The sequence below is a fragment of the Cinclus cinclus genome, chromosome 3, assembly GCF_963662255.1.
Source record: "Cinclus cinclus chromosome 3, bCinCin1.1, whole genome shotgun sequence".
In the NCBI taxonomy this organism is placed as follows: domain Eukaryota; kingdom Metazoa; phylum Chordata; class Aves; order Passeriformes; family Cinclidae; genus Cinclus; species Cinclus cinclus.
The window spans coordinates 59,656,520-59,676,076 of record NC_085048.1 but is presented as its reverse complement, the minus strand read 5'-3'; the positions used below and the strand labels follow the sequence as shown (position 1 = coordinate 59,676,076).

The 19,557-nt window shown below is 38.6% G+C and overlaps 1 protein-coding gene across 4 annotated transcripts in view; it reads right to left on the bottom strand.

The window, feature by feature from the left end:
* The window catches only part of ARID1B (AT-rich interaction domain 1B), a 322,479-nt gene that overhangs the window by 63,551 nt on the left and 239,371 nt on the right, over positions 1-19,557 (bottom strand). For all 4 annotated transcript variants that reach the window (XM_062490065.1, XM_062490061.1, XM_062490064.1 and 1 more), the window contains 2 exons: positions 16,503-16,592; positions 1,321-1,500 (listed from right to left, as the gene is read on the bottom strand). In XM_062490065.1, the coding sequence (XP_062346049.1) occupies positions 1,321-1,500; positions 16,503-16,592 (270 nt within the window). The remainder of the gene's footprint in view (positions 1-1,320; positions 1,501-16,502; positions 16,593-19,557) is intronic.

Genomic DNA, 19,557 nt, shown 5'->3' with positions numbered 1-19,557 from the left:
GTCAGGATAGCATATCATAAATCCACTGGATTTTTTACCAGTTAAGCTAGTTGCTCACTGTGCAGATAAAAATAAGCACTTGGACAGCATTTTATGGCCACAAAATGCCTTCCAAATAAAAGGAGAGCACCAGTCAACTGGAGTTAGGTAATTAATCTTCACACATGGCTATAAGGCATTACTAGCCCCATTTTATAGTTAAGGAAAGCAAAGCAGAGAAATGAATCTCCTTGCCTAAGCTGAAAGATGATGTAAAATGCAGAGCCAAAATTAGAAACTGGGAAATCTTGGCCTGTAGCCCTGTACTCAGAACACTAAATCAAACGCTACCCAGAGATGAAACAGAAAGGAACACTGCATAGGGCAGCAAGGCTCCTTGCAAACAAACAGCAGAACTAGTTCTCAGAAACTCAGGAGACTAAAATAACCATCCTTGCTAGCACGGGAGAGTCACTGAGCCCTACAGAAATTCTCATTGCTGGCTCAAGTCCCTTCTGAGGCTTTCAAGTAAGAAAGCCTCAGAACAGCAGGAAGTGCTGAAATAGGAAAGCTTCTTTATGTACCTCTAAAGAAAATACCGACCCTTATATATTCCGTGGCTTGACTTCAACTTCATTAAACCCCTAAACAGTTGCATACTTTATAAAGGTTATCCATTAAAGGCAAAACAATAGGCAAGTTCAAGGCTGTCCAGGGGCAGAAATTGTGCATTCTATTTTTGTTTTACTCCTCCACCAATTCTGTCAAACAAGCAAAATAAAAGGAACTGTCTCTCTCAGTCTGAAGGGTTAGTTAATATTCACAAACCATATGCATTAGAGCTCAATATTCTATTTCCACAGTAGCCACTGTACTATTACATTTGTTAGAAGACTTTACCCTCAAAGTCACCACGCAATTTCAGGTTGGCCTTGGGATTTCATCCAAGAAAAGAAGTTCTATTTTGGGATCGGTGTTGTGACCCTTATTCCATGCTTGCTCAAATGTAGCCTCATCACAGAGATGACATGCTTGGGTTCCTAAACAACAGATCTGGCAATGCCACAGATTCATCATTTCCTTGCCTAATTTAAGGTCACTATTTTTATACAGAAAAATGTGCTAATAACAGAAACAGTTTCTTCCACAAGATGCAGCTGCACCTTTGGATACAGATTTGTTTGTTTAGGAATTTTTTTTAATTTTTACTGAGAGTGTTGTCTGTGTGTTTTTGTTGTTTTTAACATACCTACTTACACACATTACATATATATATATATATATATCAATCATATAAACATATATATAAATTATTGTATCTGTTGCCACCAAGCATTTTACCTTGTGGTCCATACTGGCTCATTTGAGGCCCATAAGTACCACTTGAATTACTCTGCTGAAAGCTACCAATTCCAGGATGCACTTGACCTCCAGGTGAGGGATGTGGTGACATGGAAGGTCCAGTTTGTTGAGGTCCATACTGTGACATTTGGGGGTTCCTCTGTATGCCTGCCATAAAACCTATAGGGAGAAAAGCACCAAAACAAAAATTAATATTCAGACAACTGTTCTTTATTTTTAAAAAATCTTTGGCACTAAAATAAACTAACCCTCTTTAGTTTTCTCAGACTAAGAATACTCAGAAAACTGCTGTTGCTCATATAAACAAAACCAAACACATCTCCAAGTCAGCAATGATGTCTCAACCACCAAAATCTGTACATAAGGTTTGAAAACCTTTACTTTTCAATGAAGACTGGGCAGTCCTGCTTAGTTACAAATGGGTGTTAATCTTAAAAATTAAAACAACTGTTTGGGAAAAAAAATGAAAGGCAATTATATGCATTAATTAATTAGCAGTACTAAGGAATTTGCCAGATGACTTATGGTGAGACTATCACGTCTTCCAAAATTATACATTGCTACGAAAATGCCTCACTTCAGCATATAGAAATCCACTGTAAAAACTCCTCTATTGCCAACAAACTCACCAGAGCTGAATTTTTCCTCTATATGAAGAATAGTCATACCAGCCAGAAATAACAGTTGTTTTGTTATGTATTTGTGCTCTAGGTCCTTCTTCTAGTCTTTCCCTTGCACATTCCACTGCATTCTCTCCTTTTTCCCTTTCGTAAATGCATTAATGAATCTCAATTTAACTTAAGGTTCAAAACTACAGCAGGAGTCCTACTGAAACAGTGTCAAATTTAGAAGCTTCATATGAAGGAACAAAACTAAACCTTTTAAATGAAGGACAGAGGGTTTTGTTGGTGGGGTTTTAAAGTTTTCGTGAACTGGGAAAAATCCATCAATCCTGCCTATGAAATGTCTATGTAGGGATGCTGGTTTTCTTCTGTTTCATACCCTGAAAGGTTTTAGTGCTACTTGGAATGTTGAAGAGGATGTGCTGGCAAAATTTAGCTTTTTTTTATTTATTTCTGGAGGAAATCCTCTTTCTTTCCTGTTCTGCTGGCATATTAAATTTCATATTTCCAGTTCCCTGTGAGGAAAAACCCGTGCATACCACTGGCCAGCTCTGGCTGTGCTGCCACCGTGCTGGGTGAGGAGGGAGCCCCGGTGTGAGGCACAAAAGGATGACTCTCCCACAGGGACGGGGTGTCCTCCCACTGGTTAGCACCAAACATCACCCTCTCCCCCTCCCCCAGACACTCAATGCCTGATTATGATGAGAAGTAATTTTTTCTGAGCCATATCCAGACATGTGATCAAACTCATAGCTGAAAATATTGAGGTGCAGGTTGTAACGAGAAAAGCCAGGAGATGAGATGACTTTGCACCCCTTGTGCCCAGTTCTTTCGTGCTATGAATAGCTCAACCATTGGTGCTAAAACTCCAACAGCAAGATTTGGCAGAATATGCATCAGTTTTTCCTGATCTTTGTGCAAGCCCCAAGACAAGAACTTGATCACACCTGAACTGCAAAGTCAGAGCCTGGCACTTGCTCTGGAGGTAGAGCAGACATTGATACACAACACAGCAAAAAACTGAGTGCACAATGGCAGCTTGGAAACTGATCTGAACTGGTTAGAAAACTCCACACTTCTACAAAGGTAAACTTGCATGACCTTCTCCATTTAGCTTTCTTTTGAAACAGACCCCTTGATTTTTGAAACAGTTCCACTCTGGGCACAACTCTCATTACAAAGCCTATGTCTTCTGCTAACAGTGCTGTAAGTAATTTAGAAACCTAATACAATTGTATGCCTGCAAAATAAATGCCCATGTTCCTGACATACACCATATATATCACTCTTGTGGGATCCATTTGAACGAAAAAAAAATTGTACTGGTCACACTAAGATTTTTATTATAAAGATAGTAAAGCTACTCCAGTGTCTAGTACAGAAGTGAGGAGTTTTTTTTTCCTGTTCAGCTTTAAATCTATACGAGGTAACTTTCCAAACATTGACCTAGTGATTAAGGTTTTTCAGCCCCATATTTACTGCAAGCAGTACCTTTCTTAACACCACAAGGAAGGGTGATACACTGAACAGTTCTAGTACAGTAATTTCCAGTAGTGATGCAGAGGGACTGCTGGTTGTTGAAGCTATTGGAGAACATGGACTAATGTCTAATGAAAAACATGGAGATTATCAGTTTTAACCAGCTTTGCTATTGACAAAAAGGCTTCTCAAGGGATGAGAGTAATAAGTAAAAATAAGTGTTTCTACTCAAATGACCTCTTCTTCAGCAAACTCTTTATTCATTTTGGATGCTGTGGAATGGACTGTACAGCTATGTGTACAGTCATAAATAAAACATGCCAGGAGGAGAGTTGGACACTTGTGTCCATCCAGATAAACCTTCCCACTCAGTCCTGGAAATCTTATCTGTATGTGTTCTGTGCGCAGTCCCTTGTCCTGCCTTATCCATGCTCTGGGCTGTGGCTCAGGGAGCATTGGCCAAAACCAATCCGGGGGCATGAGCCAGTAACTCAAGAGCAGAGATAACTGTGTGATACTACTTAAACTCATGCTCTAGCCTTAGTTTAATAAAGATGTTGATTAACACAACAAGAAAGGAACACGCTCTTAAACTGCTTTTGATGTGAGGCATGAATTTCATAATCTCAGAGGGTGTAGGATTCCTCTCAAATCAAGGTTGGCTTTGCTATCATCTCTTGAAGGAAGATAATGAATTAATGAAAAGGAATCCTGAAATTCAGGAAGAATATCTATGCCATACTATGTTCTGTTACTGTCTGTATGGTACACTGAAGCACGGCATTAAAACAGGACATGCTCCAATTTCCTTCCAGAGAGCAGAGAAGTCCTTTCAGCTACAGATGAGATGTGGAGTAGCAAAGAACAGTTCTTACTGTGATCTGGATTCCATTACAACACAGAGGAGTCTATCCTCATCAACCTCCCCATCAACCTCCCAGTCAACATCCAGAGATCAGTGCATGAGTCTGAAGTGTTTTAAACATTTGCAGAAAGCTCAGATGTCTGAGAGAGAAAAGGGTTCCCGGTCAATACATTAACATTCATGCATCATAAAGAAAAAAACAACATCAAATCAAAAATCTTATCAGAAATGAAAGGGAGCAGCTGGCATACATTCATTTTTCCTTATTTACACACATTTTCCCTAGTGTTCAACTTCATTTTATAGCCGATACAAAAAGAAATAAATTTTCTTTCCAGAAAATTAGATCTAAGGTAAAGTTATCTTCTGTAAAGAATGGAAGTAGAATTACATTACAGGTGTGCTGGAGTAATGGAAGTGAAGTGATTCAACAGCCAGGCTGCATCTGACATGTCAAGCCCTGTGACAACAAGGAGGGTTGTTTTGTCTTCTAAACTGCTAGGAAACAGCTATGAATTAAGCCTTTAAAACTGCAGTGGCAACATACTCATCAGTGAACAAATTTACTCCCTTCCTTTAATATTAATGATAAAAACAGGTAGAGGTGATGATTTACTTGCCATCACAACAAAAGATTACTTACTGAAAAAACACTTGAGTGGGTTTTGGCAAACTAAGCTATTTCAGAAGTAGCTGAATAAAGTGACCCTGCCAGAAGCATTCTCTTCCTTTTTAGTTAGTTTTTATACTGCTTTTATACTACATTTACATATGTGAATAATGACTGCATTAAAAATCATTTTAACATTGCAGAGTCATCTTTGTGGGTTTGTTGTTTTGTTTTTTGTTTTTTTTTTCTCAGTAGAAGAGTAGCATACTATTAACAATAATCATGCCATAATCATAATGAACATGTTTGCATGTTCAAATTGAACATACATAGTGTTTAAAAATGGTCAGGAAGCATTTTCTTTTTCTTCTTTCTTTTTAGCAAAATACAGAGAAAAAATAAACCAAGCCATGCTTATGATAGAAGTGTTTCTTCTTTGATGAAGGCAAAGACAAAGATGAAGCTTCTGTTGTTGTAAAGAGCACTAACACCTGGTAATATACATCATATAGCTAATACCACCTGTGGTGCCTTCTTAAAAACATTTAATACCTTGTCTTTCCCTCAGGCATATCTATACACAAAACAGATATACAACAGTAAATTACTAAAGTTTAATGAAATCATGCACTAAGATTGTCTTACATTTGTACATTGACCAATACAAACCCATCTGTTTCTTGAACATTATCACCTTAGCACTACCCATGAAAAACACCCACTGAATATTCTGGATGATGCCATAAAATCTCAGAGGGATTCTTTTGGTATTCTAAAATATTGGCTTGAATATGAAAAAACCTCACCAAAAAAATAGAAGCTCAAACAAAAAGGAAGTGACTGCAAAGGAACAAGTTATTGCAAATCACTTGATGGACAGCAACTGTCTACTGGCACACATTTAACCCACAGTCAATGAGAAGTCTTTTGATTTAGCCAGGAGTAGTCCATTGATTTTCATGAATGAATTAAACCTGGAAACATGCACAACACTTACTCATTTTAAGCTCACAAAAACTTTGGAGTTAAGAGTGACAGCAGATCATTAACTTATGCATCTGATAAATAAAAAATGAGGAAAAGTACAAGGTGCAACATTATATTGTAAAAATTAACTTACCTAAGGAAAAAAAACACTGGGCTACGGCTCTTTCTAGAGGGTTAGATGCTTAGTGACAGAGCTTGGGATCAAAACAACTGAGGAACATTTCTGAGTAAGGAACAAGGAAGTTTCCCTTGTTCAAGGGCAGAGGCTGAAGAAAGGGCTATTACTAGCTAGACCAGCTTATTACTCTGAAAATCATGGAATAAGAAAAGCAGGAACAGATTGGATGCATACACTGATCATCAACTAATTAGAGAAAAATAACATAAAATCCTGTACTTATGAATCAGCTCAAAAAAATTAAGTATGTGAGGAGATATTTTCCACTACCTCTAAAGGAAAAACTTCTATGTGGGGAGCAGAAATTTCCAATGCTTGGTTTTAGCAAAGCACTGGTCTGTACCCTTGAGAAAAAAGAGCAAATGTCTGCACACCCATGACACAAGTTTTTGGCAGACCTTCCTTCCTCAGACAGCAGTTTGGGTTGTACCTACTCTCTCAGGATTTTGACCAGAGTATACAACAAAACTGCGACAGATCTAAAGAAGTGACTCCCAAATCTAGCTCACCTGTGGATTAACAACACTGAGATAGACATGTCAGGGTAAAGCTAAACAAATAAAAAGCATTATTCTATGATTTGGCACTGTTGACATGGCAGGATGTTGAGGAACATCACAGTCACACTGAAACTCTGCCTTAGCCCACCCATTTCAGATGCAAGGACAGCTCAGGAAAGCTTTAGACTGGTGAACCATGTCTGGGCTTTTGCCCAGCTAAACATGTCCACAGTCAGCACCTCAGAGCACTGCAAGGAAACATCCAATAAAACACAACTCACACATTAATTAAGTGTTCTAGTAATTGAAAGAGTTGGCTATTGTCATGTAAGCCTGAGATACCAGAATGCTAAATATGCAACCAGGTTGTCTGCAGATGGTACTTGAAGAAACATCTTCAACTGGTGTGGTCAAACCTGGAGATGTGTGGCTTACAGACAACAGGAGCTAAGAAAATACTGCTGTACTATTGCTTATGGGGGCCAGCTCTATCTGGCCATAAACTACTCATTGTCACTGGCAAAGAATGGCATGGTACCTTACCCCTAAGGTGGTACTTAAAATAAACACTGAAAGGGACATAGTGAGAGAGATTTAAGTACTGGAAAAAAAAAATTAAGCAGACAAAAATGGTCTAAACAAATAACAGCAATTAAGAAACCGGTGAATGATGCATATACCAGAATATAAATCAAGTAAATCAAGTGAAATCATGTGGCATTAAAAAACCTGATAACTAGAGCAAGCAGGCAGAGGATTTCTTTACATTCGAGATAACTCAGATCATGTTTTCATTTTCCAGAAAGCAACCTTATTAACAAATGCCCAGCCAGACCTATGTTTGACACACACAAAGCATCTGACTTACCAATACACACCACAAGGTGATGGGTTGGTGAGCATGAGCTGAGCTTGCAGTGTCAATCTCATTTAGATGATGCAAATATTAATTCTCAATATTCCTGTCCAGTTAATAGGCAGATAAAAGAAATACTAAATCAAATAAATGAAATACTTGCACTGCACCAATAGAGTATCTTTGGATATAATATTTTATAAAAACTAAAAAAAGGTATTTAAAATTTCTCATTTCTTTCTCCAATCACACTATATTTTTAGAAAAAAAAAGTCCTGAAAAGTTTTTAGGAGAAAATTCTTTGAGAAAAAAGAGCAAATGCTTGCATATCTATAATACAGTTTTTGGCAAAATTTCTTTCCTCAGACGTTCACTCTCTCAGTTCTTCTGAGAACTCTTCTTCTTCTAATGAACTGCTCTTCTTCTAATTAGAAGTTCTTCTAATGTTTCTCCATTAACCATGAAAAAATGTAATCAAGTTTCTACACTGAGATTTTTTTTTCCAGCCCACATAAAAACCCACATAAACCTTGCCAGCTTCTCCAAGTCCATCAGAGCACCACTAAAACCATCTGAAGTTCTCTCTAGGCTAGAGTAACAGTGACATGATTTCCCTTTGGTATCTGGACAATTTATTTTCACAATGGTATCTGCTAATATCTGCACTACAACCACCACATTTCTTCACATCCATTCAACGAAGAATGTTTCTTTGCTTATGTGAAACAGCAGTAAGGAAAACATCACCATAGCAAAATTAGGATTTCCTGCAAAGATCACTGCAGTATTTCTCATTTCCACAAAAAGACCAATGCTCTGTTTAAGAAAAAGTGCTGGATTGGTTTTATTTTTCTTTAAAATTATTTACTTATTATGCTTTAATATCTATTTTACAGTCTTCTCACTGTTTATTTGTCTGACTGCTTCTCTTCACAATGTGAATAGCTTTGGGGAAGATGGAAAGTAATGACCTAGCTAAGGTTTTAACCCAGACCCCCTAGTGTTTTACCAGCTGTGCTATTAGGTTAACTGGCTGAATCTCCTCTGCTTCTCTCTCTGATATTACAAAACTCAGTCTATGTATAGCATGCAATAATGTTTAAAATTTTCCCACCCCTAAACCTCCCTCTGCTACTGCCTAGCCTTGAAATTCATATAATCTATCATTGATAAATTAGAATCTGGGGAAGGATCAGACAGATTACCCAGATGGTAGCTGGGGAAGAAATAACCAACCTTTCCTAATGCAAACCTTGCATAATGCTCTCTGATGCAAATTTTGAGTGCTATACTGAGGACAAAGAAGGAAAGACATTTGTGGAGATGTTTATGCACAGACTAAACAAAAATCACATTGCTCATTCACTATTTTACACATAATTTGTTACTGTAATATACCTTACAAAAGATGCTTTTACTATGGTGCTTGAAAAATCAGGGTCAAAGTGACTTGCAGTGAAAAAGCACCCACCCTGCCCTCCCAGCTGTCCCTGAAGGGAATCCTGAATTTCCGTAGGTAGCTTGGGCTGCCGGAATTAATCTCAGCAGCAACATGAAAAACCTGAGGAGTCTGTCTACTTTGCACAATCAGAGTTTGTCTAAGTTTTGTTAATAATGTGCACACTTAGGAAAATCAGGGAGGAGAGCAAGAAAGGAACGGCATTTTAAAATGTCCAATATACAAAGCCTGCAGGCTTAATGGTCTAAATTTCAGGTTTGATAATTTTACCCTCCCCACAGACTGCTGTTCAAAGGTTCCCTGAGTCAACTCAGACCTTCCTTTTCATGAAGTAAATACATTAAATATCACTATATATATTTTCTGGACAAGACTAAAAGATATACATTACATATCTTCTCTTGCACATATGTAAAATAAATAATATTGTTTCTTTCAAAAACACAAAATCACTGTGTTGTCCTCAATCCCAAAATGCCTTTGCCTCAGTCTTATTTTTACCATGATTTATGATTTGACTGAATTTTTCCTTCCCTTGATTTGCAGCTGCTCCCTGATGAGTGTTTATTCTTTTGGGATCCTTTGGGATGGTAGGAATTATCCAGTGTTAGCTATTAATATATACATTATATAGATTTCAACTCACTGTCCTGTATATTAATTTAAAAAGACATAAAGGGTCTTAGATCAGAGGTTGTTTATCTTTACAGAAGCTTTATAAAGAGATTAATTTAGGTACTGAGGAAGTAGAATATCCTGACAAACATGGTGTTGTTGAACAGGCAGACCACAGGAAGCTCCCAGTTTATAGGCCACAATGGGAAACTTTCCCAAGGACAAGGATCCTACCCAGTAATTTTACATCAAGTGTGTGACAGCAACACTGACTGTCACTCAGACAAGTTCTTCATCAGTAACTGCGGTAGCTTATCTTGCTCCTGAGCCCAGAGTCAGGGAATTTGATGGCTGCCTAATGAAGTCAGTGGAAACTTTTCTATTGAGAAAGTCTCTCTGCTAGCAACTATATAAACTCTCTCAGAATAAGTCAATTCTGCTCCCTAATCTCAAAAAGAGAATCCCCAATTTAGTTTAAAAAATGAAATAAAGATTTATCTCCAAGTATAACAAGATTTAACATCAGCAAGAAGAGTGCAATGACCAGCTGCTAGTATACAAAATTTATTTGTTGAGGCCTGACTCTGGGTTTTGATTGCACAGATATTATTATCTACTTCACATCCTACTTCTGCAGGTTTGCCGTCTCCCAGCATGGCTTATCATATGTAAATCACACCCTTTTGTCCTTTGATTCTTCTTGCAGATGGTCTGCTGTATATTTAGTATAGGTCACAACTAATCAGATCAACCTAAAGCTGAGACTGGCTGGTCTCTGTCTGAAATTCAAGTACAGTCTGGAACCAGCATGCTGAAATGGCGATTGACTTCTTTAAGAATTAACCTGTTTTGGCAGAGTAACAAAATTTCTAATCCTTTTGGGCAAGAAAAGCAGGTTTTCCTGAAACACTTGAGAGACAAACAGACACAAAACTACGCACTCCACAGCTCAGAGAGAAAAACAGTAACTCTTCATCCCAGTGATGTTGATTACTAATCAAAGTAGACATATTGTAAGCTTTTTTGCCGTGCATTGCTAATCAAAATAGCAAAGAAAAATAGCATGTACACATTAAAAAAACCTGCTTATCACACTGACACTACATTTCAGTTCACTTCTACTTTTACAATCCAATTAAAAATACAGAGGTAAAAATGAATGATGGCCTGATCTTTTTTAAGGACCGTCGATAAATTTAGCACTCACCCAAATTGAGAAAGTAATGTAGCTTTTTGAGGCACCAAAAATCTTAGTGCCTGCCTCTACTGCATGGCTCTGCCTTCACATACAGACCTGCTCTGTATACTCATATGCATCATGTTCCTACCTCATCACACGCCTTGAGATAAAAAGGGATGTTTTACAGAGCTAGTGCGACAGTTTCAACTAAAACCTGTTTTTCCTCCTTATGTGCTGCACTTCTTTTGCTTGTTGAGGGCACAATTCCTCTAACCCCAGTTTTCCAGGCATGATTTCTTCCCAGTCTGGCAGAGTGTTCCCTGCATACCAGACAGAGCTCAGCTCCCCTGCACTGACCCACTCTGAGAACACTGTGTGCAGGAGAGGCACTCAAACATACCTGTGGGTTTGCACTCTATGCATGTCTCAAGCATCTTTCTTTAAGAGCCTGAAACACTTCAGTCTACATCAAGTAAACTTATTACCAAGTCTGATTTAACCTTAAGTGGTGTCATCATTAACATGGCAAGCAGAAGAATGTTAATGACAAGAATCATTTTATTCTCTAGCTCCTCAGTGCTCTGAATAGATCCCAAATCCCCAAATGAGAGCAAAAAATGTATTCTCAGGGAAAAAGTCTTTTTAAGATCTAAAAGCAAACTACAGTATCTTTTTTGTTGCAATAAGAGTTCTTTGATCTATTTTATTCCTTCTGGTTTCTCTTTTTAAGAAGAAAATAGATTTCAGGGAAAAGAATCCTTACCATCAAATGTCAGTATTAAGCCATAAATCTGATCAGGAATTGTAGGTGCAAAACACCTGATTGGTATTCTGTGTCCTCTACACAAGCAAAAACATTTAGATTTCGTTAGAAGAAAATGCATGACAGTGGAATTTATGTAATGAATGTGTACAAATAAGAATGCCAGAAAACAGTTAAAGGAGAGGAAAATACCTGTGTGAAATCTAATGGGTAAATTAGGAAATTTTAGTTACAGGAATTCAGTTGGTACTTTGTGTTTGTAGGGAAGCACAAAGAGAACATCAGAATGCCTGATCACATCCCATCTGTTACAACCTTCACTGGATAACATCTTGACTGCCAAAAAAGCTATTTCAATTTACTACATTGCAGCTACTGATAAATATCACTTCTGTAAAGATCTAATACTAAATAAGGACAAGATCTGAAGATAAACCTTACAAGCAGCAGTGTCAAAAAGATCCAAATTTTGCTTAGTGTAACACCTGTACTCTTAAGAGCATGCATTTCTTACTCCTTGTCCCCGACTGTGATATGTTTTTAACAGAGCACACAACTGTACAACACTCCTCAAAAGCTGGATGTCAACAACGGAATGAAATAAAGGCAGAACAGAAAGAATGACATTAAAAAGAAAAAAATGTAAAGGTACTAGGAGAAGGTGATGGAGAAGGCGGCAACTTCTCTTCAACAATTTTGGAGGTGATTACTCCAGGCACTGTCCACATAGATCTGACAGGCACAGAATGCTGCCATGAAACTGCCTCCAGCAATGGAATACATTTTCCAGCACATCACAGCAGCTGCAACGGCATCAATTCTGCTTGCAATCCATGTCCAAAAAGAAAAGTTCTCAGTGGTCCTATTTCAGCATATCTCAAGGACTAATTAAATCCTCATTACTATCTTCTAATTATTCCAGTGCTCTGGGATTTCACTCCGCAAGTCCCCAGTGGTGCATTAGATGAAAAGGGTTAAATAACCTGTGTTGATTTTGAGACTCCAGATCTATTTCAGACCTTTAGCATATCATCAGCATTATCATGAATATTTAACTATGTACCGCTGTGAAAATTATAAGGGGAAAACAATTAAAGATTTTAAAAAAATTAATTCTGACCCATATACATTTGCACTAATAAATAAGGCTTCTTTAAGTATCCCCATTATGAGAGTGCTTGCTAGAGTAATAATGTGAAGTCATTAACTGTTTTCATTAAATTCAATGGTTTTCAGGAGCTCCCAATTCACTATTTTAATATAAGACTGAAACCTGACATCTACATATACCCAATTGTATAAGCATGAAAACACTATTTAAAAGCAGGTAAGTTTTCTAAGCTTTTTCAGAATTACGTAAGGAACCATTCATTCCTGCAGGGGTAGAAGTGCCTATTTCAACATTTTTATGACAAATATTCTCCTAACAGTGCTTGCACAGGTGAGTGTTCATATAAGCAGACAGAAATCTCCATTAGTTTACAGAATTAGGAATGGGAGTATAAGCTAATGGCCAGGATGAAGGTTTCTTTTTCAGGCTGCAGCTTCAGGAAACTAATTTAGAGGGTCAACTGGGATGTGCTGGGTTTCTGTTTGATCCTTAGAAATAACTTCTAACTCGCTGAGCAGTTCTGGCTAGTAAGGACATCCTCAAAGTAGAGCTTCTGAAACCCAAACAAGTAAGCAGATACAGCTGAACACAGGGAGCTCAAGTGGCTGTGTACCTCAAGTATTTGCTGAATGATTATGACAGCCGAGGTATTACTGCTGCCCTACCTCTGGGGCTGATGCAAAAAAATTTTAGAAAGAGCTTTGACTTCAATAAACACAAGATATCAAACCCCTACTTTTGGTCATATAAAGGAAAGTCTGGAGTAGGTCTATTAGAAATGGAGAGCAAGACGTGCATCCTCCTTCCTCCCAAAAATGTACCAAGTTTTGATGAATACCTCAATTAGGAAAGACTACACTGTCACTATGGTAACCCCAAGCAATGCTAATTGTTGGGATTCAGCAGCAGCTAAACACACTCCTGCTTCTCCAAGAGACTTCTGACACCAGTTTGTCTCTACAGTTGTCCAGCTCCAACAGTTCTTTAGCATCTTCTTCAAGTCCCACTGCTTTCCAAGTCACATGAACTAAAAATAGGCTATGTACATAAAATAAATGCAATTTCTTGTTTTTTAGGTAGACAAGGTGTGTTGGTAGAACTAAAACCATTTCACTGATTGGGCATCAAACAACAGTGGCTAGTTACTGGCTGTGGGACAAGAAAGGAAGTGCCTAGAATAGGAGGCTACATTTACACTGAGCAGGTCCAAATGTTCTACAGCTTGAGAATGACATGAAGCTTTAAAAATTATTTTTAAAAGTAAGTATTTTAATGCTTATTACAAAAAGTATGAAATAAGCTATATAAAAAGAAAGCTGAGTAGCACAAAAAAATCCAATCCCCCAATAAACTCCTATTACTGTATACATGCACTGCATTACTACTCCCCTACTTTCACACACAGAATGTACACGTAAAACTGTGGTCATTTCTTCATGCTGCGTTGTGAGACAGGGTATGTAGAGTCTTAGGCAGGCAAACATAAAAATCCCAGAAGGGTACTGAGTAACCATGGAAAGTACTGTAAAATATAATCAACACTTTAACAATAAAATAAGTAAGTGTGGACTTAATGGTTCAAGGTAGTGGTTTAGCATCCAAAAGTGCTACAGATCAGACTCTACCCATTGGTCAATCTTCGTGGTAGCTGGTAAATAGCACTTTTTACATGCATTGAGAGCAGAGGATTCTGCTCAAGAAATGATTAGTAGTCTTTTATTCATTCAATTCTCTCTCTAAGTAAGGAAAGAAACGCTATACAAGTGCAAAACCAAACAACATTACCTTATCCTATGGAGTGTCTCTGGGGCTTTTGTTTTCATTTTCCTTTATTTTTTTTCTCTCTTTTTGGAGAAAGTGTATCAGTAAGCCAAGAGTTTAAATTACTGTAACAGATGCCCAAGGATCAGGTGTCCTTAGCAGCAACGATTTTCTGCTCAGGTTTTTATCAGTAAATGACAAGCACCTTCCCCTTTGAGTCCCTATCATTCCCCCTCCCTTCCTTTCTTCAAGTTCTGTGGAAACCAGTTCAAGCAAGCAAAGGAATCAACTAATGTAACAGCCTTTTTAAAAGGTGAAGTTTTCCATTTCAAAGGAGCCTCTAATCAATGACAGGGCACAAAAGGGAATGCACGCATGTTTATGAGCGTACAACACAGACTTTAGAGAAGCTTTGGGGAACATGTTCTGCAAAATCAATATGACCTAGCTAGTCACAAATTTTGAATCTCCTGCATGAAACAAATGGACTTCTTGTACAAGCTGGGTCACAAGGATCATGCATATTACATCAGGTTTTACATATGAAGTGTGCAAAACCTGCAACATTCCAAACCACATTTTCTCTAAGAACATACCCTCAGTTCTCACTGTGTAGGTGATAAACAAACTAAATCAATCTGTAAATTTTACTTTTCTCACTGTTACTTACATGTTTGACTTCCCAGTTATGGCAGCTCTCTTCTGTTTTACTTCTGAATACCTGTCTGCCTCTCCTGACCATACACTGAACCCCAGTTTTGTTTTACAGCAGAACAGAGAGGTTCGACCTTTCCAGTTCTGTCAGACCTTCCTAACTTGTCCCTCAAAGCCAGGTGAGGAACACACACTGCAGAAATAATTATTAGTGGGCACTATAACATTTTATGCCAAGACCCAGTTGTGCCAGGAAAAGCACACATCTTTCTGAGATGTTTGGGTCTTCAAAGCTTTCATCTGATCCATTCTTGCTGCCTCATGACATTTCTATCCCACAAAGCATCATGTATTTGCATTGGGTACTGAGCGCATTCTTTTCTCACCAAACATTTATGTTATTCTGAGTTTTTTTAATGGGAAAACATGTCCCTGAACTAACAACTGAGTATAAAGAATGACTGAAAAGGAAACAACACAAATCTGCATGCAGTTCTGTATTTCATGTTCTCATTAATCAGCATTCCTGGAGGAGGGGACATTCAACCCAGAAAAATAGCAAAAAATTAAGACTCTCTGCTCTCCTTTGTGAGTCCTCTTAGCTCCTCCTGGATGCTATCCCAGAAATTTGTCATTCTGTGAGTTCAACTTGTTTCGCTGTGAGAAAACTTCTAGTATTTATGGTATCCCCATATGGTGCTACTTGGGATATTTCTGGAAGCAAGACATTTTAGGAGGGGCATTTCATAAATAACTCCATGTTTATCACAGTTATCATGTGTCTGTTTTGCAAGCCTGTCACTGGCACATGTTAACCACTGCATGGACAGAAGTTGATTGCACGTATGGCCACACAGCAAAGCTGTGACAACTGAATTCCATGAGCTAGGGAGAAAGGAGGTGAAAGGAAGAAGGGCTTAAAGCTTATAAAATGCAACTTCAACTTAAAAATGCTCTGCTTATTTTTGTGAGCACACGGTACGGAGCACCCTTTTAGAACAGTGCTCTTGCCTGCAAGGTTTTCCATGGCAAGATTTCCAAATGTTTGAACCATTTGACCCAAATATTTGATTTCCCTTTATGTTTAAAGATATTTTTATCCTACAACTGTCTAGAGGACTACTGTGTCCACGCAAAGATATTAGAGATGATTAAGAACAGTAGCGAAACTGCTCTTAGTACTCTTTCTCTACATCTTAATTCCAAGATAGACAACAAAGAGCTGTGTTCTCCAGGACACGACTCAAGTATTTACAGAAACTGCCTTTATACCCTGGGCATTCACTGTATTTTGAGAAAACCTTGTTTTCAATTATAGTTCAGTAAAACCTGCTATTCAATTGCTCTTTCCCCAGAGATGGAAACCCCCCAAGCCTTTTACAATGAAGACTGTCATTATTTTCCTCGGGAAAAGAAAAGAAATACCAGGAAATCTCCCATTGCTAATGCGCAACTTATGCGCAACTTAAAATGAAGGCTGCATTTGGCACCAACTGAAAAAGCCCCAACACCTAACAAACCTCGGTCCTGTGGCATTGGTGACTGGCTCAAGGCAGGGTGGGAGCTGGATTCTGACTGGCTGCCAGGAGGCTGCGGTGGCATCTGACTGCCTGTAACACACAGAGAGAAAAGGGAAAACACACTTGCTTTTAGCATTTCAGTGCACAACAACAAGCATTGCTGCATTTTTCAGCCACTCAACATCAAAGAAAGTACCAGCTGTATAAGGTAAAGACAGAGCTCAACAGGTCTCACTTTTTTTCATATGTTTTCCTTTTCCTTTTCCTTTCATTTTTTGAAATCCATGGAGGAAACATGCACAAACACATTTAGCAACAGGCATGGCGAAATGTTCAATTTCGCACTGAGCGAGTTCCTAACCTCACCAACACGATCCAATTTATAGCTGCAAATCTCCTGACACATATTTCTGTTAGGGAGTTTAACAAAATCCAAGTCTGCTGAACAATAGGGCTCATCCTGCCTAGCTTAAACTGGCCTCCAGCCAGGCAGACATGGACTGCTGCCAACAATATTACCAATGAAAAATTTGGTCAATACAAAAATTACTAACAACAACAGTTTAAAAAGTATTTCAATGAATCAGTGGTTTTAATATTGTCTGCATGTCCATGTAGAATATGGGAATAAAGAATAACATGTAGGCACACATGGTGAAAGTGAATGTTTGAAAGAGATGAGACAGAAAAAGGGCATCTTATTATTCAAATAAAAGCAAAAGGAAGTTATTTATTAAAATAACTAGCCAGAACAGACCTTGTTCAAAAGACATCTACTGCTGTCTACCCACCCAAACAAGCAGAGCACTCCCTGTGCTGTCTGTGAGGCTCAGAACACAAAATGTTCCCTTTCAGTGTTAATGGATAATAAGGCAGATGTTTATTGCACTGATGCAGTCACTCCTCTGGGTCACCATTCAACACTGGGTCCAGCAGAGGGGTCCATCATCTTACCATGCTCTCAATGACCCAAGGGCGTAAGAGTCAACCTGCCCCAGCCTGAGCAGAAGGAAGAATGAGACCTGGATATGCCCTGGGACTCCTCTCTGTTCTTGGTCTGAGACATGCCTGCTCGTGACAGCCCAAGAAGCTTGAAGACCACTTCAGGTTAGGCAGCAAATGCATACTTTAAGCATTTAGACACTTGTAGTGATGAGCAAGGTATAAATAGCAGCAGACAGATTTGTACCCCTCATCCTTGGAAGCCGTTCAGATTGTTTTCCATTTGAAAGAAATGGAAAGAATAAAAACAGAGGCAATAGATTTGTGCCTGCTGAGACTCATTTCCTCCTGCTCAGCAGCTGCCCCGATGCAGTGGCAGGAGCAAGAGCCCTGCGGATGGACGGTCCTGGTGCTGGGAGCTGGGCTGACAGCGGGGCAGCAGAGTTGCTTTAGAGCAACCAAGGGCCCTGGGCTGGACATAAACACAGGAAAAAAAATGTGTCTGCTCTGCCCCATCCACCTCCCCTCCTAAAGTCACCAACCCTGAAGAGTGCCAGACTGATACGGAACAAAGAGAAAATCTGTAAAATGTGGAGTGCAACTACTGCCTAGCAATTCAGATGAGGTGCTTTTGCAGTAAAAACATGACAGTCAACATTACCGGGAACAGCTGTGACAACTGTCTCAGAGATGCAAATGCTGGACCAGAGGCAGAATTGTTCCGCCAAAAGACCAAACATGCCACTCAGCACCCAAGGCTTTGGGTTCCAGGGCCCATTCATGAACTCTGAGGCATATGACAATAATAATGACAAATTCCAGCTTATGTTTTGATGTCACTCAAGAGCAGGCTGTGGAGATGGTAAGTGCCTGCACTATAATGAAAGCTTTCGGCTTGACAGGAAGGATTCAGTGACTCAAAACTGTAAACAAACAGCATTTCCATGTTAACACAGGGCACTGCCACTTCCACTGTGTATGCCCCAGGCACCGCTATCAGAGAGAGCACTTCAAGTGGATGGGAACCATCTAAGATTTCTACAAACACTTAAAAAAAAAAAAAAGCAGGAGTGGTTCTGACTGTACCGCATAGCTCTCAGCAGGATCCTCCTTGGGGTGGACTTTGGCAACTTTAAGAGAAGCTATACTGCAGAGAATATCTATGATAGGCAACATACTTTGCATACTGTAGATGGTGTCTGGCTTTTTTACACTGATAGTAACATCATTCATCTAGATGAAGCCTTATCCTCCACGGGCAAATGTTCAATCACAGATCAGTAAAGTCAAGGTGTAGAACAGTAACTGTACAACTTTTGCAAAGAAATCAGTTTCAGCCACATCCTCAGTCAATACAGACTCTGAATCTCTGCAGATTCACTGGAATTATCACTTCTCTGCAACCATTTATGCTATTTTTTCAGTGTACTTCTGATTTTTTTCCTTATTAAACAAACTGTAAAGCAAAATTTTTGTTTCACAAAGAAAAACTATTTCATAAACATGACCAGCTCAGCCCCTATTCTAACAAGTAACAAACTTTCAAGAGAAGTATCCACTACACTAATTATCAGTGGGTGTTACAGATTATCCAGGTGCTGGACATGAAGGTACTGCATCAAAATATTTTCAACTGAGCTGCCATTTTACTCTTAGAAGTGATGTGAAAGGTAAAAGAAGGTTAAGCACTCAAATACCTTTGAAGACTTGAACTAAACTCTTAATTTGGGTATCTAACTCCTATTGATTGGGAGCTGATGACAGGACTTTAAAACCTTTGAAGAGCCTGTCTGCTATGCTTTTTAAGTTTCTTTGTCATGAAAAGAAATGACCTTAAAGATTTTCCATTTCTTTCCTTTAAATGATAGTAATCCTTTTCTCTTTCAACCAGTATTGCAGTTGTGTTTCTTGGAAGATACTTTAAATAATACATGAACACACTTTTCTATTTTATTAGGGAAGAAAACAACCCTTTTTCATTTTTAACATAACTTCTACAGCTATTTAAGACGGAATAAAATAATTTGTTGGTTTTTTTTTCCACTGACAGACTATTGCCTCCTTTGACCCAGTGATATAGAAGTTAAAACAGGGATGACCTTTTCCCATCTTT